The following is a 24863-nucleotide window of genomic DNA, read 5'->3' on the forward strand; positions in this document are numbered from 1 at the left end:
TACAGCGGCTGGCCGACATCCCGCTAAGCCCCGCCCCTTAACCAGCTCAGCTCCGCCCCTCCAGTGCGGTGAGCTGCAGAATGAATGGAGGTGAATATTGATGAGGGGGCGGAGTAACAGCGGAGCAGAGAGACAGCTGTTACCACCTGATGCTGCGCTGCCCCAGGACCCACAGGGCAGTGCAGCCGGAAGTCAGGTAAAGATAAACAGATATATAAACAATGAGTGGGGGACCGTTGGAGCCACATAGAAGTGGCAAAAATAGCTGAAAATGTATGGAGGCCTTTACTTAGCTGTACACTGTGAGTAAACGTGTTTTTTTTAAAAACATTTGGTCCCGGACAACCCCTTTAAGAAAAAACTCATAAAGCTGGACACAGACCAAAGAGAAAGGTCACTCAAAATACAACGTTTTTTTGTAGGGGGAGATACGTGGCGATCCGATTCCTAGAAACATCAAGGCCAGGCTGGAAATATATAGCAGCGGGATCTGCTGACCACAACCTTAGACTGGCAATGCACATAAGACGATGGCTCCTGGATGCTGGTTTGGCTGAACACTGTCTCCCAACCCCCATACACATACATGCTTGGCTCAGACAGCTGCAGGGCACCTCTAATGGTGTCTTATCTTCCCAAGACTAAGGCTAGGTCTACACGACGACCAATGTCGCGCGACAATTTTTATAATGGCAGTCTATGGTGTCGCACTGCAACATGCGACATGCTGCGACTGCGACGCGACAGTCGCAGAAAATCCATTCAAGATGGATTTTTCTGCGACTGTCGCGTCGCAACGTGTCGCATGTTGCAGTGCGACACCATAGACTGCCATTATAAAAATTGTTGCGCGACATTAGTGCAACAAAATGTCGCGCGACAAATGTCGTCGTGTAGACCTAGCCTAAGGGCTGTATTAGACAGGTGACTGCCGGGAAGGAACGCTTCCCTCCCGACAAACGCCTGTTTGTTAAGTGGAGGAGACTGCTGACAATATATGCAGCGATCTCCTCCACAGCATGGGAAGGAGCGATCGCTAACACCACAGCACGATCTACCGCCGGCAAACAATGCACGTTTAAAAATCTGGATTGCCCGATGAACGGGTAATCGGTGGCAGCGTTACACCACCAGATCATCGGTAATGAGCGTTACTATGAATATAATGTAATACAGGCTTAAAGGGATCGGACAGTTATAATCCTACTTTCCGATCTTTATCTTCCCCAATATATGCCTCTGGGTAGAGTAAGAAGGCCCACATACTCTGGTATGGCTGGTTAGGCCAACATTTATCTAATCTGCATGGCCTCTCCTATACTTAGGTCATCGATAGCAGATCATTGGGGGTCTAACTCCCGCTACCCCCAGAAATACACAGCTGCATCCACCGAGTAGTGGTTTTTCCTGGTTACTGCAGGACTGCTCTAATCCGCAGTAAGGCCTCCCTCTAGTTAAGGCTGGCCATACACAAAAAATGGCCATTGGCTATATCTCAGACTCCCCTCATACACATATATACTCAGCTGAGCATGCATGTGTCCTGGGCACGTGAAGGGGAGAAGGCTTATCTCCCTAAGAACAAAACAAAGAGCTGCCGGTGCCCCTCACCTTCAGGTGTCACACTGACATCTTTCGGCATCGGCTGCTGTGGTTTCCCTGCTGCATCTGCTAATGAGAGAGATTACAGAATTACTATAATGTATATACAACCGTGCAATGTCAGAGTAAAGTTACAAACTGCTTCACAGTTTTACAGCCTTACCTCAACAATTTTATGCTTCCCTGAAACAGTGCCACTCCTGTCAACAGGTAGTGTCTGGTATTGCACATAATTACATATATGTGGGGCTGAGCTGCAATACCAGGCACAACCCTTGGATGGACAAGAGGGGCGCCATTTGTGGGATAAAAGGCAGTCTTTTCTTCCAATCCTATACAGCTCCTTGTAAGTGAATCAATCCACTTTTGAGCATGTAATAGTACAGCACAGTGAGGGTGTGGGTACAGAATCTGCGCTGCCACTTACAGGTGGCAGACGGGTTATACAGCTGGCGCCCTGCTCTTAATGCAGGAATCACTAACTTCCAACCTGGCATTTTATCTCCTCAGATGCAGCGGTCAATGGCTATTGACTGAGGCAGCTAAGCGGTTAACAGAAGGAAGGGGCTCCCTCTGTACACCATCAGGCCCCTCAAGACACAATTGTAAGCATTGCTTCCACTTCTAATAGCTGATTGGCTGGGGTGTCAGGAGTTTAACACCCCCACCCCCCTACTTCAGCTGCGGACAGAGTCCAACACCATACACGCAGCTTATTCCCCCAAGAATAAAGCGCCATTCAGACGTCCATAGTGCATAGCGGATCCACAATACACCCGATCGGCACCCCCATTGAAATGCCTATTCTTGTCCGCAATTGCGGCAAGAATAGGACATGCTGTATTTTCTTGTGGGGCCGCGCTCCGGAAATGCAGATGCAGAGAGCACATAGTGTGTTTTCCGTATCCATTCCGTCCCCATAGAGAATGAATGGGTCCGCACCCGTTCTGCAATTTGTGGACCCATTCTACAGACGTGTGAATGGAGTCTAAAAGGATTGGGCATATTGAAATTCAGCTCCCTAATCCTTACCCCCCGGGACATCTTGGGGGAGAGTCAGGAGGCTACCACACACATTGAACGTTGGCCAACACTTATCCAATTTGTATAGCCAGCTCTGAACACGGACATACCCACAATTTCACCTAGGCAGCCCCCTGATGTTGGCATCAGAGCATTTCATGCTCCGATGCTCTCCTTTGCCCCTAGTTGGATTGCGCAGGGCAAAGGCATTTTATGGAGTACCAGTGACGTACCGGGCTCTCCATAAGGACTGCTAGGCGGAGGCTTCCGCCCAGCAGTGAGCCCAGTGACATCACCGGCACTAATGGGCAGGCTTTAGCGCTGCTCTAGCCTTGCCCATCACCGGGAACACTGCTAGGAGGAAGCCTCCGCTTAGCAGTGTGTAATTATAGACAAAAAACCTTGCCCTGTGCGATCCAGTGCAGGGCAGTGCAGAGAATCAGATCATAAAATGATCCAATGCCAACATCAGGGGGCCTGTCTGGGTGAAAATGAGGGGCCCCTCCAGTGGGGACTACCCTCTATCGTCCAAGCATTGAGCTGCTCTTGCTCTGAAGCACTTGGTATGATGACGTATTACATTATTCCAATGGTAGCCATGTCACGCTACATTTCTCCTGTGATAGCAGTGAATCCTGGATGGCTCGATCGGTCTGATCCACAGCAATGACAGATGACAATAGGAAAGATTTAGTAATACTAAGTAAACTTAGGCCGGCTGTACATCGCATTTTTCCCATCCGTTTAACATATATGTTAAACGGATGCCTCAGGCTGACGCCATACAGTTGCATCCGTCCATCATAGAGTTCGATTGTAAATACAAAAAAAAAAAAAACAAACACGTATGCTTATTTTTACAGGATCCAAAAGCGTAGCGTTCTGCGCGTTTGTATCCTTATTTTTCCAACACATACGGCAAACAGATGGGAAAATCATCAAATATACGGTTGTGTGAATGGGCCCTAAGGACCAGGATTTTGGTGAGGAAAGGAGGATGCAGAAGATGCTTGAAAATAAGAAACCCGATTGCCTCATTGATACAACGTTCATTTGTTGTATACAGACATTAGAATTACTGGTTGCCGGCAGCCCCTCTCCACCTGACAGGGAGCGTGCCGGTGACAATGGGCAGACTGTACGTGGACAATGGTTTATACTTACAATCATTGGCCGTTCTACAATATGATGATTGCTACATTTAGGCGCCGATCAACATCTTATATTGTCGACTGGCACGTCAATTATCTGCCCGTGTAAAACGGCCCTTTATGGCTGCCAGTACACTATGGATTCTCACCTGAATTCTGTGGTTGACTGGTGGCTTCATGGTTCTGTGGATAATAAGCCACAGCTGTCAGAGAAAAAAAAAATACAGAAACTGTAAAATCCCTCAGTAACAAAAACTAGTGCACCCTATAAAAGAGCAGGAGATGCGCAGCCCAAGAAACGCCAGCCATGGTATTCAATTAAAAACTTAAAGGGGTTTTCCGACAATTTTCTACTGACGACCTATCCTATCCTAGGAGCAGCTCAGCCCCATTGAGGTGAATAGGGCTGAGCTGCGATACCAAAAAGAGCCACTATACAATGTATGACGTTGTGCTTGGTCACCTGAGGGAAGGCCGCAGTGCTCACAGGAGCACCGATGCCTTCTGAAACAGCTGATGGGCGGGGGTCCCGGGTGTCAGATCCCCATCGCACAGATACTGATCCAGAGGGGCATAATGAGGGTCACGTAATCTACATCAGTGTTAGGCCAGTTTCCTGGCCGTGCCAGTATTGCGGGTTTGCAATATGCGGGCATCGGCCTTGTGCACCCCACATCACAAATGAGGACCCACTCACTTGAATGGGTCCGCAATCCGGAAGGTCCGGTGCAGAATGGAGGAACAGAACCCCACTACGTTCTATTTTTTCGCGGTGCGGATGGATCACGGACCCATTCAAGTTGAAGGGGTCTGTATCCATCTGCGGAATCCGCACGGATGTTGCCCGTGCATTGGAGACTGCAAATTACGGTCCCCAATGCACGTAACGGCCGACCAATGGCCGTGTGCATGAGCCCTTATTGTGTAGAAAAGTCAAAAATTTGGTCACAAGCGCCATTTTACAACAAAATTCTTACTTTCCAGCTTTTTCCTACACCAACAGCCACTTTTCCAAAAAAGTGGGCAAGAGGAGGCCGCAAACTCATTTAATAAAATGTTTTCTGGCGCACATTACACTAGAAATCTACTCCACCTCCTGACCGGAGTAGATTTCTGTTCTGGCGTATGGACAGTAGAAAATGCAATAAATGTATTATGAGGTGTGCGCCTCTTAATAAATGGGACAGCTCTGCCGCCAGCAGGGTTTTCACTAAGACTGGTGCGTGCAGTGCCAGTCCTTAATAAATGACCCCCATTCTGTCTATTCACAGTGTAGATTCTCACCTCTTGATTTTTTTCCTCTTCTACGGAAGGTGTTCATCTTCCTCGGCCTTGGCTTTTTAGCTGCACCCGGTGCTAAGAGAAAAAAAAAAAAAAAAAGGAACAATGATGTACTGCGTCTGCCATCAGGAGACTAAAAACAAAATATTCTGGCGCACCAACCTCCTAAAGATGTGCATGTTTTTTAAGACTGACGTAAGAAACCCAAGTCTTCCAAAATCTCCCCTAAAGTGTTAAAACTATTGCTCAGTTTTCCAGAATACCCGGTTATTCCACCAGTGCATAATGAAAAGTTATTCTATACTTTGTGTATCATTTCTCCTCCATGTTCAAGGTCTCTGCTAGCTGTCAGTGAATGGAATCATCCATTGTTTACATTAGAGGCAGAAAACCTGTTCTACCCATGTCCAAGGCCTGGGCTACATTGTGGCTTTTTGTAGCGCTACTGATTGATTTTTATTTTTTATTTTTTTTGTAAGTGACAGCCGCAAGATAAAACCCGTACAACCCAATGTAATCCTTTGGACTGCAGCAGTGGCTCAATAGTTAGAATTAAATTTAATAATCAAGGGACTGCACTTTTTTTAATAGATGCATGGATTAGCGGTGCAGACTGTGTTATCTCATGGGGGGGGCTGGAGAATGGATGGGCACATGGGACTCATCAGTGAATGCAGTGCCACTAGCAGCATGTTTAGAGGAGCCCAGACCAAAGTGGTGCTAGTGACCCCTTACCTCTCCTGCTGTGGACTCTGACGCCAAAAGAAAATGGCGCTTAGAGAGGCGACCATAAATTGCAGGCCAGAGTCAGATGAACCCTGGCCTCCCAGCATTCCCAGAGGCCTAAAATTATGGCTGCCAGTTAACTATATGGATCCTCACCTCCTGAATTCTGTGGTTGACCGATAGCTTCATGGTTCTGGGGATTATTAGTCGCATCTGTCAATGAAAAAACAGAAGCCAGAAAATACCTGTTATTAAAATTAGTGCAGCCTATAAAAAGGGCAGGAGATGCCCACAATAACCCAAGAAACTCCAACTATGGTATCCAAAACGCACTAACAGCCAAGAACCGACGAGCAGCTCCTCTACTAATCTGCAGTCAATGCATTTATCCCCTGGAAAGTCAATCTCGTGGCCCTCCAGCAGTTGCAAAACTACAACTTCCATCATCCTTAGACAGCCTACAGAGTTGTAGTTTTGAGACAGCTGGAAAGCCCTGAGTTTTACATCCCTGGTGTAGTGTCTCACCTTTTGGGTTTTCTATTGTCTTCTTCTCTGGATTTTTAGGTGCAACTGGCTCTAAGGGAAAGAAAGGGTCTGCGATGTGAGATCTAGATTGGCTCCTACCGGCAATTTCTCCACTTTCCCCCCAATAATTGTACCTTTTTCCACCACTTTAGGTAACTGATTGGGTACGAAAGGCTTGTTTTTGTTCCTCCTCTGTTTTCCATGTTGAAATACTTTCCGCTAAAAGATGACAGGAAGGCAAATACATAAATATGATGATCAGGAGCCACATTAATCCTTTTTATGCCTCGCTGGAGCGGGTACTGTTGCGGGCAGCACCACAGCTGGCACAGGAACTCTTGTAAGTCATGCAGATATACAGATTAGCTCACTTCCAAGAAAAAGATAGCCTACAGGAGGTAGCTACCCTATAGTGAGCAGCTGACATTTTCACTGGCCTTGCAATTTAACTAAGAATATTAGCAACACCAAGAGCCTTCTCCATCTGTAGAGAGCTGTTTCAGGGTTTTTGCCTCTCGTCAGTACAGTGCAGGGGGCTTGGTTGGCTGGGTGAGAAGCCTTTATCATATGTCTTAGAGGGTACCATTTCTTCTTGCGGAGAGAAGCATAGCTGGTGTTCAAAGTCTTAGACGCCATGAGCTGATCTGTCTCATTTTAGGGGTTTTCATTGTGTCTACTGGCGTTGTCTCATGAAATATCAGCTGAAACGTGGTAGACTGGTCATCCTTTTCCTTTCCTTTAACCCTAGTTTATCTCATGTTACAATTAAAACTAAGAAATACATAAAGAAATCTTCTCTGTGTGTCCAAAGAGATCCTCTTCACTGTCCCGAGACTGACTGTAAGACAACTGGCTGCAGCTCCGGTGAGCACCAAGGTCTCTTCCTAAGCACTTACCATAGTATCCTTTGAAGCTACCGGTCCTACCCAAAAGTTATTTCCACGCAAATCTGGATTCTCTGCAAACTCAAAGTCCTGATGCACACGAGATCTGGAGAAGAAAGGAAAGATGACACATCACGCATATACCGAGGTTGGGGGTTGGTGGTGATGCTCTTTATCCCCAAACACTTCCTCCCGCATTACGGACAGTTTAACTTTACTAAAAGACTTGATGAGACGACGAGCTGGTGGGTCGATGAAGAAAAACATCACAAGAGAAACGGACAGGCTGTGGTGGGCTACCTGTTATAAGTTGGAAAATAAGGAGCCCCCATCCTAGGTCCTGAAAACATTCTGGGGCCTGACATATTTCTGTAGTTTCTTGGGTAGCTCATTGTGGACAAGGAAATTAAAACCTCGGAGACCTATAGATAAAAAAAAAAAAAAAAAAAAAAAAAAAAAAGAGAGAAAAATAAGAACAAGAAGATAAAGACAATATTGTAATAAACAGGGCGAGATATACAGTGCTATATATATATTTATTTCACCCCATGTATGGTGGACTCCGGGCAACCATGTAACTGCCTTAAAGGGGTATTCCAGTTTGTTGAAGTTATCCCTATCCACAGGATAGGGGATAACTATTAGATCAGTGGGGGTACTACTGCCGGGACCCCCACTGATCACGAGAATGTGTAGCCCCCACTGAAATGACAGGAGTGGGCGGTCGCACATGCGAGTGGGCGCTCTATTCATTTCTATGGAGATTCCGGAGATAGGCGAGCGCTGTATGGAACTGCCATAGAAATGAATGGATCGGCCACGCGCACATGCGACCGGCCGCTCAATTAATATGAGGGGGGCTGTAGGGGGTACGGGGCCGCCATTTTCATGATCTAATAGTTAGCCCCTATCCAGAATACCCCTTTAAACAAAAGTGGGCTTTTAGTGTACTCCAGACCTGTCTCCTTATACAGAGTGGTCTATATCCTGGAAGCCCAGTGGCCACCCGCGTATAGATGGGGCAGTGGAGGGTAAGATCCGGGTCAGATTTGTTTCAGCTCCAGCCTTAAAGAGTATTTCAAACTGAAAAATGTACTGAAGGGGTTTTCTAGGACTGGGATAGTGATAGCCTGCCCTTACATCGGTGGGAGTGCGACACACGGCCCCCCCACCAATCAGCCATTGTAGTTGGAAAATATACAGTGGATAGAGAGCGCCGGCGTACTGCAGCTTAGCTGCCATCCACAAACTACTCCCACTGAAGACCTACTATAAAACATCCGATAGGTGGAGGTGCTGGTGGTTGGACCCCCACAGATCAGATACGGATTGCCTATCCTGAGGCTAGGCTATCAATATTAATGGGGTTGGGCAGTTTTAGGCAAACCCTTCCCTGAGAAGGGAAGCATACTTACTAGGGATCAACCGATTATCGGAATTACCGATATTCATGATTTCCTAAGTTATCGACATCTAACCTTGCCGATAGCGGGAGTCTACAGACTACCGCCTGTAGTCTCCGAGTGCGCCATGTCTGTCAGCTGCCAGTGCCAACTATAGCGGGAGTACAGGAGAGACTACGCGTGTGGGCGTGCCTGCCGACACTAGGCGACACTAGTTGATAGGACTGACGTCACCGATCTAGAGAAGTGGTTCTGTGTAGGCCAGGGTACCAGAGAAACAGAGAGTGCCGAGACCGTATACAGTGTGTGATATGGTAATAAATACGTGCGTCATAGCATTATAGATATACAGTGTTATATATCACCTACTACACCTCATACGATTATACATATACAGTGTTATGTATTATATACCTCATACTACATCATACAGAGTCAGACATTATATAGTATGAGGTATCTAATATAGAACACTGTATATGTATACTAGCAGGAGGTATATAATATACAACCCTGTATATGTATACTAGCAGGAGGTATATAATATACAACCCTGTATATGTATACTAGCAGGAGGTATATAATATACAACCCTGTATATGTATACTAGCAGGAGGTATATAATATACAACCCTGTATATGTATACTAGCAGGAGGTATATAATATACAACACTGTATATGTATACTAGCAGGAGGTATCTAATATACAACACTGTATATGTATACTAGCAGGAGGTATCTAATATAGAACACTGTATATGTATACTAGCAGGAGGTATCTAATATAGAACACTGTATATGTATACTAGCAGGAGGTATCTAATATACAACACTGTATATGTATACTAGCAGGAGGTATCTAATATAGAACACTGTATATGTATACTAGCAGGAGGTATAATATACAACACTGTATATGTATACTAGCAGGAGGTATATAATATACAACCCTGTATATGTATACTAGCAGGAGGTATATAATATACAACCCTGTATATGTATACTAGCAGGAGGTATATAATATACAACCCTGTATATGTATACTAGCAGGAGGTATATAATATACAACCCTGTATATGTATACTAGCAGGAGGTATATAATATACAACCCTGTATATGTATACTAGCAGGAGGTATATAATATACAACCCTGTATATGTATACTAGCAGGAGGTATATAATATACAACCCTGTATATGTATACTAGCAGGAGGTATATAATATACAACCCTGTATATGTATACTAGCAGGAGGTATATAATATACAACCCTGTATATGTATACTAGCAGGAGGTATCTAATATACAACCCTGTATATGTATACTAGCAGGAGGTATCTAATATACAACACTGTATATGTATACTAGCAGGAGGTATCTAATATAGAACACTGTATATGTATACTAGCAGGAGGTATCTAATATAGAACCCTGTATATGTATACTAGCAGGAGGTATCTAATATACAACCCTGTATATGTATACTAGCAGGAGGTATCTAATATACAACCCTGTATATGTATACTAGCAGGAGGTATATAATATACAACCCTGTATATGTATACTAGCAGGAGGTATATAATATACAACCCTGTATATGTATACTAGCAGGAGGTATATAATATACAACCCTGTATATGTATACTAGCAGGAGGTATATAATATACAACCCTGTATATGTATACTAGCAGGAGGTATATAATATACAACCCTGTATATGTATACTAGCAGGAGGTATATAATATACAACCCTGTATATGTATACTAGCAGGAGGTATATAATATACAACCCTGTATATGTATACTAGCAGGAGGTATATAATATACAACCCTGTATATGTATACTAGCAGGAGGTATATAATATACAACCCTGTATATGTATACTAGCAGGAGGTATATAATATACAACCCTGTATATGTATACTAGCAGGAGGTATATAATATACAACCCTGTATATGTATACTAGCAGGAGGTATATAATATACAACCCTGTATATGTATACTAGCAGGAGGTATATAATATACAACCCTGTATATGTATACTAGCAGGAGGTATATAATATACAACCCTGTATATGTATACTAGCAGGAGGTATATAATATACAACCCTGTATATGTATACTAGCAGGAGGTATATAATATACAACCCTGTATATGTATACTAGCAGGAGGTATATAATATACAACCCTGTATATGTATACTAGCAGGAGGTATATAATATACAACCCTGTATATGTATACTAGCAGGAGGTATATAATATACAACACTGTATATGTATACTAGCAGGAGGTATATAATATACAACCCTGTATATGTATACTAGCAGGAGGTATATAATATACAACACTGTATATGTATACTAGCAGGAGGTATATAATATACAACACTGTATATGTATACTAGCAGGAGGTATATAATATACAACACTGTATATGTATACTAGCAGGAGGTATATAATATACAACACTGTATATGTATACTAGCAGGAGGTTTATCAGTAACATGCTGGGATGTCCTATGACTGCTAACAGCATCAGTAACAGCCAGGTACATATTTACCAATAAAAAAAATGAAACATTTACACAAAAACGAGATTTTTGTATAACTTACCAGTAAAATCTCTTTCTCGCTCTTTCCTTGGGGGACACAGAAGACCTTGGTATAGCTCATCTCCATAGGAGGCGTGACACTAAGTGAAAACTGTTAAGCCCCTCCTCCACAGCTATACCCTCAGCCTGGAGAGAGAGGCTGCCAGTTGCGTGTCCAAGTAGTGAAAAAAGGGCAAAGTCCAAAAGTGGAACCAACAAGCCAACTACCCAACGGGTAAAACAACTCGGAAACCGTGTAGAGAAAAAACAAAGAATGGGTGGGTGCTGTGTCCCCCAAGGAAAGAGCGAGAAAGAGATTTTACTGGTAAGTTATACAAAAATCTCGTTTTCTCGCCCAGTTTCCTTGGGGGACACAGAAGACCTTGGGACGTTCAAAAGCAGTCCAAAAGGGGGAGGGACCACAGCACCAAGGCGAATCACCCGAAGGCATCAAGAAACCGCCGCCCGCAGACCAGGCGGCCCAAGGCAGCATCTGCCGAAGCCAGAGTATGCACCCTGTAGAACGCTGTAAGGCAGACCAGTGACCGCCGCGCACAGACGCATGGCCGAAACCAAATGCCACCGGCCCAGGAGGCACCGACCGCTCCGGTGAAACGAACGGTGACACCAAAAGCAGAACCCTGCCCTTGGTGCGGTAACCACAGCAACAACCACTGTGAGAAAGCGGAGGAAAGCCACCCCGGAGGCCACCAACCCGTTGCGCGGACCTCCTGGAAAACCAAGAGACCGAACGTCGACAAGAGTCGGAGATCTCCAAGTAAAAACCGCAAGGCCCAAACAACTCCCAAATCGGTGAAGTGTCCGTTCCCGGGGGTGGGAAGGGGAGGACGAAAGCCCCGTTAAAATGAAAGACAAACACCACCTTCAGAAGGAAGGAAGAGACGGGATGGAGAACAGCCCTGTCCCGAGGAAAGAGAAGGCTCGGAACAAGAAGGGCCGCCACCCAGGCACCCGCCAGAGACACGACGGCTACGGAAACATAACCGTACAGGACAGAAGGAGTAGAGAGAACTCCTGTAACGGCTCCAAGGGAAAGATTGGAGCGCCAAGAGCCCAGTATGCAATGCCCAGGGCGGTACCCAGGGGCAGTACGAGGGAACCCCAAAGCCGCTCCACGGAAAAGGGCCCTGACAGGCCCAGAGGGCCGGGGAACGCCGAAAGGGGAAGGACAGCGCTGACACTTGACACTTCAAGCAACAGAGTCCCAGTCCCAGATCCAGGTCGGACTGGAGAAAGACAGAACCATGGAGAGAGAAAGGCAGAGTGGGGGAACGCCCAGCTTCCCACAGAACCCCCGGTAAAACCCCTAAGTCCTACAACAGATCCTGGACAAAACACGGCCAGGAGCGAACACTAGCGAGCCCGCTAGAGTCGCCTGGGCAAGCGGGTGAAACCCAATGTGAACAGGCGCAGACCAGTAACACCGGCAGAACGGTCGGCAAAACTGGTCCCGTCGGCCCCCGAGCAACGTAGTCCTGTAACCACCCGGAGTGGGGGAGCAGAAGGACAGACGGAAGGAACCGAAGGGTCCGCCCAGCAACCGCCAGGACAAGACAGGCTAAAGTCCATGCTGATGTAGCCACCACAGGAAGACGTCCTACAGTCCCGGTGTGGGAGATCTAATGACAATCTCGACCGAATGGGGGTCCTCCCAAGTTACAGCCAGAGTGAACAAGGGAGACAGCACGAGGCCAAGAGGAACATCAGAACCATCCACATGAACAACCAAGCTCTCCCCAGAGGGGAGGGCAGCGAAGGAACAGCCACTGAAGCGCGGCCGGGGCAAAAGCCACATCGGAGGGAGCCGAGCCAAACCGAGTGGGAGCCAAGCAGAGCCGGCGAAAAAAGGCAGTCGAGACAGAGGCCGGCATAACACCCTACAACTGAAAGGAGGAGTGGGCAACAGGGAAGCCATAGGACAGCTCAAAGGCAGAACCCCGCTCACCGAGACGCCCGGTTCACTGCCACGCAGAAGGCGAGTACCCTGAAGAACCCAAGGTGGAGGTCCTACGGACCTGGGTAAGTGAGCACCCAAGAGCAGCTGGGTGACCATCCCGAGAAAAGCGGCCCGAACCCGGTAGCGGACCAGCCTAAAGCGCAGAGGGGGCGCCAAAAGAAAAAACTCATACTGCACGACACCCGAAGAGGAGGAAAAAACAGTAGCAGGCGAGGGAACAGCAGTCCCGCCAGAGCTAACGCAGAAATCGAGTGGCACTGCAAACGGCACTCTCGACCCAGTGACCACTTGCGCCGGGAAGCGAGTGCACGGGAGAACGAAAGGGTACGTATCAAAGAACCACGAACACTCCCCAGGTGGAAAGGCCAACGGACATGGTGGATGCCGAAACAACGGGACCACAATATACAGGCCAAACCAGAAAAACGAGCACCACCCAGCTCGGCGAAGTAGAGAGCAAGTAGAGCCCATCTACTCATATCTAAAGAATACACCTTTGAATACAGCGGCATACTTGTAATGCTTGTATGACAGCACCCAAGGGTTATACAGGTGGACAGAATGATCTCTTTAGAGAAGAGTGCAAGGCCCGTGACAGCACCACATCCCAAGAGAAAAAAGGGTATGTCGCAGGAGGAAGTGAGGCATACGTACGAACAGCCCCGCAAGCAGTGAGAAGGCCAACCCACCTATGGGAGGAGAAGGCATACACGGCCCAAACAACGGACAGAGCGCACCAGAAAATTCCGCTCACTGCAAAAAAATAGTCACCCAGTGAAGGGGATCAGCCACAGAGCCCAACAGTATCAACGGAAGTGCAAAGTGCAACCTGAAAGGGAGTGATGCACAAGACATCAGTATGGCATGCGATGGGAACGCAGGCAGGCCCCCCAGAAAAGGGGGAAATGCACCTGGCAACACTGCAGCTGGTAAGAATGCAAAGGCCCGTCCCAAAGGGGGGTTGCCCAAGGCCAGTAACAACTTCAGAGAAGTAGAACATACCATAGTTCGCCCAGAAGGTGACTAATCACATGGCCGCACAGTACCCAGCGGGAACGCAGGAGGTCCGCCCAGAGAAAGGGGGACATGCACGGGGTTATCTTACCATAAAGCGAGTGCGCAATAACCCACCTAACACCGAATACTGTGAGAGTGCAACTACTCCACAACGAAGGAGAACAAGCAAGAATCCCGCACAGCATTTCAAGGACAGCCATGGGTCACGTGAGGGTGCAAATTCTTGCCCATGGATGAGGTGGGCCGTGTATGGCCCGCAACATATCCGGCGAAAGAGCAGTATTCCACCCAGAAAGGGGCGGGTAATGCACACGGCCGTCATCGCATCCAGCAAAAATGCAAGCACCCCGCCAAGGATGCGGGACATGCACATGGCCAGCAACGCACTGGCGAGAAAACAACCACAGTCAGTGGCGTTGTGCATATGCCGCCTGAGGAAAGGATACATGCTCATTGCTGGCAGCGATTCCAGTGAGTGCAGCACACCACCCAAGGAAGGTGTCGTGCACATGGCCGGCAGCGAATCCAGTGATAGTGCAGCAAACCACCTATGGAAGGAGTTCATGCACATGGCCGGCAGCAGATCCAGAGAGAGTGCAGCATTCCGCCTATGGACGGAGGTCATGCGTATGGCCGGCAGCGAATCCAGAAAGTGCAGCATTCCGCCTATGGAAGGAGGCAATGCACATGGCCGGCTCATGCATATGGCCGGCAGCGAATCCAGCGAGAGTGCAGCGTTCTGCCCATGGACGGAGGTCATGCATATGGCCGGCAGCGAATCCAGAGAGAGGGAGCGCAGCAGCCCTCCTTTGGACGGAGGTCATGCGTATGACCAGCAGCGAAGCCAGAGAGAGTGCAACATTCCACCTATGGAAGGAGGTCATGCATAAGGCCGTAGCGAACCCAGCGAGAGTACAGCATTCCGCCTATGGAAGGAGGTCATGCATATGGCCGTAGCGAACCCAGCGAGAGTGCAGCGTTCCGCCTATGGAAGGAGGTCATGCATATGGCCGTAGCGAATCCAGCGAGAGTGCAGCGTCCCGTCTATGGAAGGGGGTCACGCATATGGCCGTAGCAAACCCAGCGAGAGTGCAGCGTTCCGCCTATGGAAGGGGGTCGTGCACATGGTCAGCATCGTATGCGGTAAAAGGGCAGTATTCCGCCTACAGAAGGGGGTCATGCACAAGGCCAGCCCGCAGCCAGAGAGAGTGCAGTATGCCGCCTATAATGGGGGGTCATGCACATGGCCAGTACCGTGACTGGAGAAGGCGACTAATTCTGCCTATAGAAAAGGGCGGCCTGCACCTGGCCAGCGCCGTATCCCAGGAGAGGGCAAGGGTCCGCCTAGAAGGGGAACATGTATACCTGGCCAGTGCCACGGAGCGCAACATGCCGCCTATGGAATAGGGGCAGGCATACGGCCAGCGCTCTAAGGTCAGGCTGCAGCATCCTGCGCAGCCAACAAAAAAATACAGATACCTCATATATATATATATATACACACATACTGTTAATTCTTTTTTTTTTTTTTTTTTTTATTTATTTATTATTCTAAAACACAGCCTCTTTGAGGCAGGAAGGGGCCACCATATAAGGGCACAGCCTCTTTGAGAGGCTAGCCATCCTAGGGTCTCCTCCAGATGGGAGCCGTCGGCATCCAAGAGGTTAACAGGGATCCGACCTGAGAGCGGTGCAGCGATGCCCTGGGGGCGGGGGGACCTCCGGCGGGAAGAATTCGCGCCTGGAGAGTGCCCGCCCCCTCCAATCGAGGCCGGAAATTTGCGGCCTACTAGGCCGCGAAGCCGGGGCCTAAATTTTCGCGGCCGCGAAGCCGGGGCCTAAATTTTCGCGGTGCCCGGAGGTACCGGCAAGGACCTGGAGGGAGCGGAGCGGCGCGTGCATAATACCGGCCGCGGGAGCCCACCCCGCGGGCCGGAACAGTCAGGGGGCCCGGGAAGGAGCTGGAAAGAATCTTTCTGCGGCGCCCGGCCGACCGGAAAGACAGCCTCTGAGAGCAGCAGTGGTCGCCAGGGTCTGCTGGGACACCGCACCAGTCATGCCGGCCGCGGGTGCCCACCCCGCGGACCGGAAACAAGGGCCCTACGCTGCAGCCGTCAGGAGAGGGCCTCTGGCCCTGAGCAGCGCACCGGTAAGGCGATAGGGGGGGGGGGGGGGGGAACCCTGTGACCGGGTGCCCGTATAGAGGCAGCTCCCTGGGCGGCATGATAGGGACGCCAGCATAACCCCTCAGTGGGCACCTATTGTGGAGGGGAGGAGAGGGAGCTAATAAAACAAGCTAGGATGGGGCCAGCCTAGGACCAGCAGGGACCAATATGGGGGTCAGTCACGCAGGAGACCTGGGTGGGGGGAGGGGGTCGTAGGGCTGGAGAAGCCACTCTCTCACCACAGCCGTCTTCACCCTCGGTCCGTTCCAGCAGGGTCGCCCCTTCAGCTACTGGCACCGTAGTGGCAGGACGCTGGAAGAGGGGCTTGGCGTGCGGGCGACCCTTGCGCTGGCGGGATGCAGGGGAGCTGGGCTGCCCTGGTCCACCTTGCCTTCTGTGGGGGAGGCAGCAGTGCGGATGACCGGCACTGGCGCAGCTCAACCCCGGGAGAAACAGAGAGGTCTAGTGCGACTCTGTTGTCCCGTAATGTCTGGAACAAAAAGAAAAGAAAAAGTAAAAATCAAAATTAAAAACAAGGAGAAAACAGCCCTGCAGTAGCAGGGAGTGTCTTGCCTCCTTGGACACTAAGCTAAAACTGGCAGCCTCTCTCTCCAGGCTGAGGGTATAGCTGTGGAGGAGGGGCTTAACAGTTTTCACTTAGTGTCACGCCTCCTATGGAGATGAGCTATACCAAGGTCTTCTGTGTCCCCCAAGGAAACTGGGCGAGAAAAGCTAAATGTTAACAATAAACGTGTCCATTTAACAGCAGATTTGTGTAGAATTTTTTTTTCTAAAATGAAAATGCACAGAATATCGGTATAAGTTATCGGCCATCGGCCTGAAGGTTCACAGGTTATCTGTATCAGCTCTAAAAAATCTTTATCGGTCGATCCCTAATACTTCCCTGCTTCTTCTCTCCCCGGCTGCTCTTCCAGAATGTAAAATTCTGTTTTGACAACGCTGCAGCCAATCACTGGCCACAGCAGTGACCTGCAACGTTGTCAAAGCGGAAGTTTACATCCTGAGAGCCCAGCGGGGCAGCCGCTTCAATGTGCAGGTCTGCCATCTGCAGCTCCGGTGATGGAGAAGCCCCTTCTCTGCCCGTCTCCCCTCAGAGGTCATCTCTTTGCTTCCGGACATCTTTCCTCCAACTTTATTGTAACAATACGGAATTGCTGGTGTCCCCACACAGAACATTGGGAGAGCTCTTCCCCTCATCTCCACCCAGGAAAGCTCCACTAATATGGGCAGAAGTGTCACACGTTTCCCCGGTGAAAGTCCAGGGATGTAACCATACAGTGGCAAGCAAAGGTTTGGACACCCCTCGTCAAAATTACTGTTACTGTGAACAGTTGAGCAACTTGAAGATAAAATAATCTCCAAAAGGCATGAAGTTAAAGATGAAACATGAGGAGATTGGAGCGCTCAGATGACTTTGACCGAGGTCTCAGACCTTAAATAGCCTGTTGGGGTTAAAGGGTTTCTACCATCAGAAATACCGTAATGTAGCTGACTGACAGTAGCGATGCGCTAATCTCCGCACTACATAACAGTGTGTTTTTACCTTTCTCCCTGCAGCCGTTCTGATAAAATACACACTTGTATAATAGGCTAATGAGCCTCTAGGTGCTATGTGGGCGTAAAATCATCACCTAGAGCAGGGCTGGCCAACCTGTGGCTCTCCAGCTGTTGTAAAACTACAACTCCCACCATGCTTTGCTGTAGGCTGATACCTGTAGGCAGTCTGGGCACGCTGGGAGTTGTAGTTTTGCAACAGCTGGAGAGCCTCAGGTTGGCCATCCCTGACCTAGAGGCTCCGTCTACTCACCCTTTATCCCGCCCAGGTCCCCTGTTCTGCCCGCCCCGCTGCTCTTGATTGATGCCACGGTTCGCAGCATCGCTTACGAAATCCTGCGCTGTTCACTTCTGTATTCGGCGCAGGCGCAGTGAGTGAATGATGCGCTCCTGGTACGGGATTCCTCACTGCGCCTGCGCCGACTACGTCACAGTTAGGAAGCCGGCATCAGGGGAGCGGCCTTCACTCGCTGCGCCGAACATTTGCATATTATAAAAGTGCTAATTTTATCAGAACGGCGGTAGGGGGAAATGTCAAAAACATACTGTTATGTAGTGCTGAGATTAGCGCATCGCTATATCAGTCAGCTACATTACAGTATTTCTCGTGGTAGAAACCCTTTAAGGCTTGTTCACAGTCATCATTAGGAAAGGCCGGGTGATGCAAGTTTCAAAGCTTTATAAATACCTAGAGTCCTCTAACCCAGTGTTTCCCAACCAGCGTGCCTCCAGCCGTTGCAAAACTACACCTCCCAGCATGCCCGCACAGCCAAAGGCTGTCCGGGCATGCTGGGAGTTGTAGTTTTGCAACAGCTGGAGGCACGCTGGTTGGGAAACACTGCTCAAACCTTGTCCAAAAAACAGCAGTCATGGGTTCTTCTAAGCAGCTGCCTAGCACTTGGAAAATGAAAATGACCGAGACCCACAAAGCAGGAGAAGGTTATAAGAAGATAGCAAAGTGTTTTCAGGTTGCCATTTCCTCAGTTTGAAATGTAATTAGGAAATGGCAGTGAACAGGAACAGCGGAGGTCAAGAGAAGGTCTGGAAGACCCCAAAATAATTTCCGAGCCAGCTGTTCATAGGATTGGTAGAAAGGCAAATCAGAACCCCTCTTGACAGCAAAAGACCTTCAGGAAGATTTAGGCTACTTTCACATTAGCAGGGTCTGGCAGGAACCGTACTAATGCTAGCCCATGTGTGCCACCGGAAGTCCACTTCGGCGGTTCGGCCCCATTTAATATAAAGTACATCCTTGCCGAACACTGCCTGTGCTCTTCCAGTTTAACTGAGGGCATCAGCTTCAGCATCGCTAGGGTGACGCTAGGAAGGCTCATCTGGCTTGAGGCCTCCTATTGGCCTGCCCCCCACCAGTCCGAAAAATACAGTAATAATTTCTATTTTGAAAAAAAATCTGACAGCGACCAAGGAAAGGGGGGGCATACAAAACTTTTTCCCAATGAGATATGTAAACCGCCCTGGAGGAGCTTCCACAAGGGGAAATAACCAGGGCAGCAGGATCAGTGAGAGGAAGCTCTCTCCCTGTACTCTGTCTGGTGGGTGCTTTTACAGGATGACGGCAGCATGGAGGAAAATACCCACAGCAGACCTGCATGGGTGATAAATTCCACCGTATGCAAACACATAATAAGAATAAGCTGCTGCCTTCCATCAGAGGACTTCTGACATGCAGAATATCAAATTCCAAAAGAAGTTTGATTTGAACACAATCCCACCTAATGCACCCCTCGTTTCTCCTCTGCTCCTCCCCCCTCTGGCTTATAGGATTCAGTTCAAAATTCTAACGTAGACATACATGATCACCCACCATGGGTCCCCTATTCACCCCGCACATAATCTACAGTCCTCACGAGACCTCCTCTGCTTCCCTATAAGGGTGTATTCACACTGTGTGGTTGGTGCATTTAAAGTCAAATCAGGAAACAACATTCTCTCTGATCTCCTGACCTCCTAAACACTTAGGTAAGCCATATTCTTATCAGTTTGATGACAATATAGCTCTAATGTCAGGTTTCAGAAGTCACGAGATCAGAGATACAAATGAGCCGTCAGATGACGGGATTCAAATATAACTGCTGCAAACTGACAGATTTTTTTTTTTAATCCTTGTATCTCAGAAATGGTTGAATCCACCAGCATTACCCTAAAGTAGCCAGCAGTATGTTCCCAAAGATCCTTTTCTTCCTCCGGCTGGATGCACCAAAATCTTGAAAAACTAACTTTAATCCCCTGCACGCGCTATGTAACAGCAGAGTTTGAAGTCAAGGGGGCAGCAGCCTCCTTGCTTCAAGTCAAGATAACCATGCCCCCTTTCCCTGCTCTGCGGGGCCCTCGGCGCTAACCCCCTTACTGCGGGGGGGTCCCTCGGCGCTAACCCCCTTACTGCGGGGGGGGGGTCCCTCGGCGCTAACCCCCTTACTGTGGGGGGGGGGCCCTCAGCGCTAACCCCCTTACTGCGGGGGGGGGCCCTCGGCGCTAACCCCCTTACTGCGGGGGGGGGGGGGGGGGTCCCTCGGCGCTAACCCCCTTACTGCGGGGGGGGGGGGGTCCCTCGGCGCTAACCCCCTTACTGCGGGGGGGGGGTCCCTCGGCGCTAACCCCCTTACTGCGGGGGGGGGGGTCCCTCGGCGCTAACCCCCTTACTGTGGGGGGGGGCCCTCAGCGCTAACCCCCTTACTGCGGGGGGGGGGGGGGCCCTCGGCGCTAACCCCCTTACTGCGGGGGGGGGGGTCCCTCGGCGCTAACCCCCTTACTGCGGGGGGGGGTCCCTCGGCGCTAACCCCCTTACTGTGGGGGGGGGGGCCCTCAGCGCTAACCCCCTTACTGCGGGGGGGGGCCCTCGGCGCTAACCCCCTTACTGCGGGGGGGTCCCTCGGCGCTAACCCCCTTACTGCGGGGGGGGCCCTCAGCGCTAACCCCCTTACTGTGGGGGGGGGGGGCCCTCAGCGCTAACCCCCTTACTGCGGGGGGGTCCCTCGGCGCTAACCCCCTTACTGCGGGGGGGTCCCTCGGCGCTAACCCCCTTACTGTCGGGGGGCCCTCAGCGCTAACCCCCTTACTGCGGGGGGGGGGGGCCCTCGGCGCTAACCCCCTTACTGCGGGGGGGGGGCCCTCGGCGCTAACCCCCTTACTGCGGGGGGGGGCCCTCGGCGCTAACCCCCTTACTGCGGGGGGGGGGGGGCCCTCGGCGCTAACCCCCTTACTGCGGGGGGGGGGCCCTCGGCGCTAACCCCCTTACTGCGGGGGGGGGGGGGCCCTCGGCGCTAACCCCCTTACTGCGGGGGGGGGGGCCCTCGGCGCTAACCCCCTTACTGCGGGGGGGGGGGGGCCTTGGGGCTCAGTGCAGAGAGCAATTAAACCAGTACAGAGAGCAATTAACCCACTGACAGCCATTTTTTATGCACTAGAAAGCCCACAGGAAACGTAGGACCACCACACAGCTGCAGCCCTAACCCCAGATGATAATAAGGCTTCCTTACATCACCATTAAGCCTTTCCGTTCTCGGGGCAGGAAAACGGAGTGGGCGGAAGAAGAAACCTAACGGACCGCATTACAGTCTATGGGGCCCGTAGGCTCACTTCCGCTCAGTATGTGCCAAACCCGTCCTTTCCGTTTTCCTGAACGGTGATGTGAACGAAGCCCAATGATCCCACTACCTGTACATCAGCAGCACAATACAAGGCCCGGCATGCACTGCCAGCAACCAGCCCGCTGCAGGACCTCCCAGAGCTAACTGGGTTCTGTAGCTCCACCGCCCTGAACGGTCCTCGTGGATTAGAACATATGAGACACTGCTGTGACTACGACACCCATCAGGATTCTCATACCGGTTTCTATAGCTCGATGAATCCGACCCACTCCGTTTCATCAACTGGACACCACGCATGCGCAGATCGCCGAGTAAAAGTCCGTTCCGATAGGACAGTCTCTGATGAATGCGATTGGTTGGTTCCCGGATGTGACGTAATAGGAGAAAGTGACGCGAGATCCTCGCGACGTCTGTAGTGTGGGAGGTTTCCGTCTTGTGTATTTTGTCCTATGGCTGAGCTTCTCGCCGACATACGTTATGTGGGGGACGTTATTTATATATATATATTGCTAAACTAATTTTTTTTTTCCTGTCATTTTTGAAACGCAGCCCCAATGATGCAAAGTCTGCATGTGTGAACAGGTGCAATTTAACACAAACCCAAGAATAACTCTTGGGTTACAGTCAGTTCGGGGAAGCTGGATCGTGTTTCCCGGGATGATCACGGTCATGTGCATGAGCCCTATTTAAAAACAATGACTTATGACGACATGGGGGTCGTTTATTAATATTGTCATTTTTTTCGGCGCTCTTTTTTGTACATTTAAAATTTACACCAACGTTAATGTCGGAAGATGTGCCTAATTTATGAGCGGCATGCACGTTTATTAGGCGCATCTTTGGTTGTTAACCACTTCAGCCCCGCTAGCTGAAACCCCCTTCATGACCAGAGCACTTTTTACACTTCGGCACTACACTACTTTCACCGTTTATCGCTCGGTCATGCAACTTACCACCCAAATGAATTTTACCTCCTTTTCTTCTCACTAATGGAGCTTTCATTTGGTGGTATTTCATTGCTGCTGACATTTTTACTTTTTTTGTTATTAATCGAAATGTAACGATTTTTTTGCAAAAAAATGCAATTTCTCGTGCATGGCATTGGGGGACACAGCACCATGGGTATATGTCCAACTACCACTAGGAGGCACTAGACACAAAAAGTGTTGGCTCCTCCCAGGTGGGCTATACCCTCTCCACAGGCACGAGGCTATTCAGTTTTAGTCTAGTGTCCGTAGGAGGCAGACCTGTCCTGCTTTTTTGCAGGTTCTGCTGTTTTTTATTTTTATTCTTTTCTTTTTTCTCTCTTCCGCAGGTCTCGGTGTTCTCCACCGTTATACCTGCTGCAGGCTGGGGCTCCATCGTGTTCCACTTTAGTTGCCCCCCTGCGGGCGCGTACTTCGGTACCATCGCCGGTCACCCAGTCCCCACGGACTGCATCCGCAGTGGCTTGCCGGCATTCCCACGGTTTCCGTGTTGAGTCTGCCGAAGGGGTGACCCTGCTGCGCCCGAAGACATCGGATGGTGAGTATATCTGATGGTGAGTATACTCCCCTGTCCCTGTGTCCCTGCCCCAGGGTTAGGTTCCCTCCTGTGGCCAGGGGGATGGGATCCACCTTAGCTGGGGGTCCTGGGGAGCCTCCATCTTCCCCCTAGCCAACCCCCCCTTTTTTCTGGGGGGGGTTATATTCTTGTTTCCCCTCCCTTCTCTTCCCCCTTGGTTGGTCTTTTCTCTCCTCCCTGGCCACACAGTCTTCTCCCTGGCTTCTCCGCTACTTTAGTCCCCGGCTTCTGCCGGGACTAGGCCTCATCTTCTGTGGCCCGTTCCCGGCTCCCAGGTGCTCCGTTTGCCCTGATCCACCTGTCCCTAGGTGTCGCTTCTCCCCCCCTACCCTCCTCACCTATTTTTATGATTCGGTGGGCCCTCTGTCGGCCGCGGTTCGCCCCGCCCCCCTCGCTCCATTCCCGGCCGCCTTAATAAATCGAGGCCCCGGCTTTTGGGCCCGCTAGGCCGCAATCTTCCCGGCCCCTCCTCCTTGCTTCCCGGGCTTTTCTGAGCCCCGCCCGGCCCTTGGGAGGGGCTATCTCTTCACCCTTTCCTGGGCTAACGTGTTTTTTCTGCTGAAGGGGGTGGTTAACCCCTTCCCTCCCCTCAATTGCTTTATGTCCCCTGCAGCCCTACTGACCACCTCTTTTGGGGGGACAAGCTGCTGCAGCGCCTCTTTGGGGGAACAGGGCGTCCGGGTCAGGATAGACAGCCTCTGCTGGCTGCTTTTTGAGCATCTCCTCTCCCAGCCTCTCCTCGGTCGCCACGTGTTTTCACGTGCGTCCGCTGTCTGCACCTCTCTGGGTCTAACAATGGCTGCCGTGCGGTCAGCCTGTCCCTGCTGGGTGCAGTACCTCTTCCCAGATCCTTTCCCCGAACAATCCCTTTGTGTCGGTCCCCCATGAATGGGCTCCCTCCGTGTCAATGCCATGGGAACCTTGACCGCCTCTCCCTGGCGGTGTCGCTGGCCGCTACCAATCCAAATTGCGGCCACCTCTGCCCTCCCAGGGTCCTCCCTGCAGATGGGGCACGCTCAGTTAGGGGTACCTGCACCCGGGTTCGGCTAGGGGTAGCTCACGGTACTCCCTCGGGTGGTCTCAACGGGGTACCACCCCTCCTCGGCATCCTCGGATCCCCCCCAGGACAGGCCTGAGGCTGGTGACGAATCCTTCCTGTCACCCCATCCGTTGCCTCTGGGGACACCTCTGCGCCGATTCCCTCGGAACAGAGCATCAGGCGGTCTTCCTCCATGCAGAAGCCCTCTGGGAGGTCAAGACGAATGTGGACAGAGGAACCTTTCCTACCCAGGGTTGGTATCCCCTCTAGTGGATTTTCGGATGGTGCTCCCCTGACCGCACAGGTATTCAACCGCACAGGTAAGGCAGCCGTCCCCGTGTTTAGCATACTGAGTCACCTACGCGGTGTCTCTGATACGTACGCCTTCTCCTTAACAGGGGGATGCCTGCACCACTGCCATAGGCTGTCCCTGACAAGCCTTCCTGGTTCCCCTATACCAGGGGCTATCCTCTACATATTTGAGAGTGTTTCCACAGGGTCCCCATCCTGGTGGTGGTGTTCGCCACTCTACCTCATTACAGGGGGTTCCTGTTCTGGGCAAGCGGTTAGCTCGGCTATCGCCTCCTGTAGGTTGGGGAGTTAAGAGCAATTGTACAGCTGCCTTGCCCCTTTTCATAGGTAGTGTACCTACACCTACTCCAGATGCTGAAGCCATTACTCCTGGCTGGCTCTGGGGTGTTCCATACAGCACTATTTCTCCCTTCCGGG

At 50.3% G+C, this 24863-nt stretch overlaps 1 protein-coding gene across 3 annotated transcripts in view; it reads right to left on the bottom strand.

Annotated features, from left to right (window-relative positions):
- Positions 1 to 21884, bottom strand: part of LOC122927332 (A-kinase anchor protein 8-like) — a 54244-nt gene extending 32360 nt beyond the window's left edge. For 2 of the 3 annotated variants that reach the window (XM_044279066.1, XM_044279064.1), the window contains exons 1-9: positions 21771 to 21884; positions 7493 to 7614; positions 7205 to 7298; positions 6443 to 6527; positions 6309 to 6359; positions 5940 to 5996; positions 5061 to 5132; positions 3926 to 3979; positions 1612 to 1671 (exon numbers count right to left, since the gene is read on the bottom strand). In XM_044279066.1, the coding sequence (XP_044135001.1) occupies positions 1612 to 1671; positions 3926 to 3979; positions 5061 to 5132; positions 5940 to 5996; positions 6309 to 6359; positions 6443 to 6527; positions 7205 to 7298; positions 7493 to 7584 (565 nt within the window). In that variant the 5' untranslated portion in view covers positions 7585 to 7614; positions 21771 to 21884. The remainder of the gene's footprint in view (positions 1 to 1611; positions 1672 to 3925; positions 3980 to 5060; positions 5133 to 5939; positions 5997 to 6308; positions 6360 to 6442; positions 6528 to 7204; positions 7299 to 7492; positions 7615 to 21770) is intronic. The other variant, XM_044279065.1, reaches the window with a different exon arrangement.
- Between the last annotated feature and the right edge of the window lie 2979 nt (positions 21885 to 24863).

Source organism: Bufo gargarizans, chromosome 2 (genome assembly GCF_014858855.1).
Source record: "Bufo gargarizans isolate SCDJY-AF-19 chromosome 2, ASM1485885v1, whole genome shotgun sequence".
Lineage (NCBI taxonomy): Eukaryota > Metazoa > Chordata > Amphibia > Anura > Bufonidae > Bufo > Bufo gargarizans.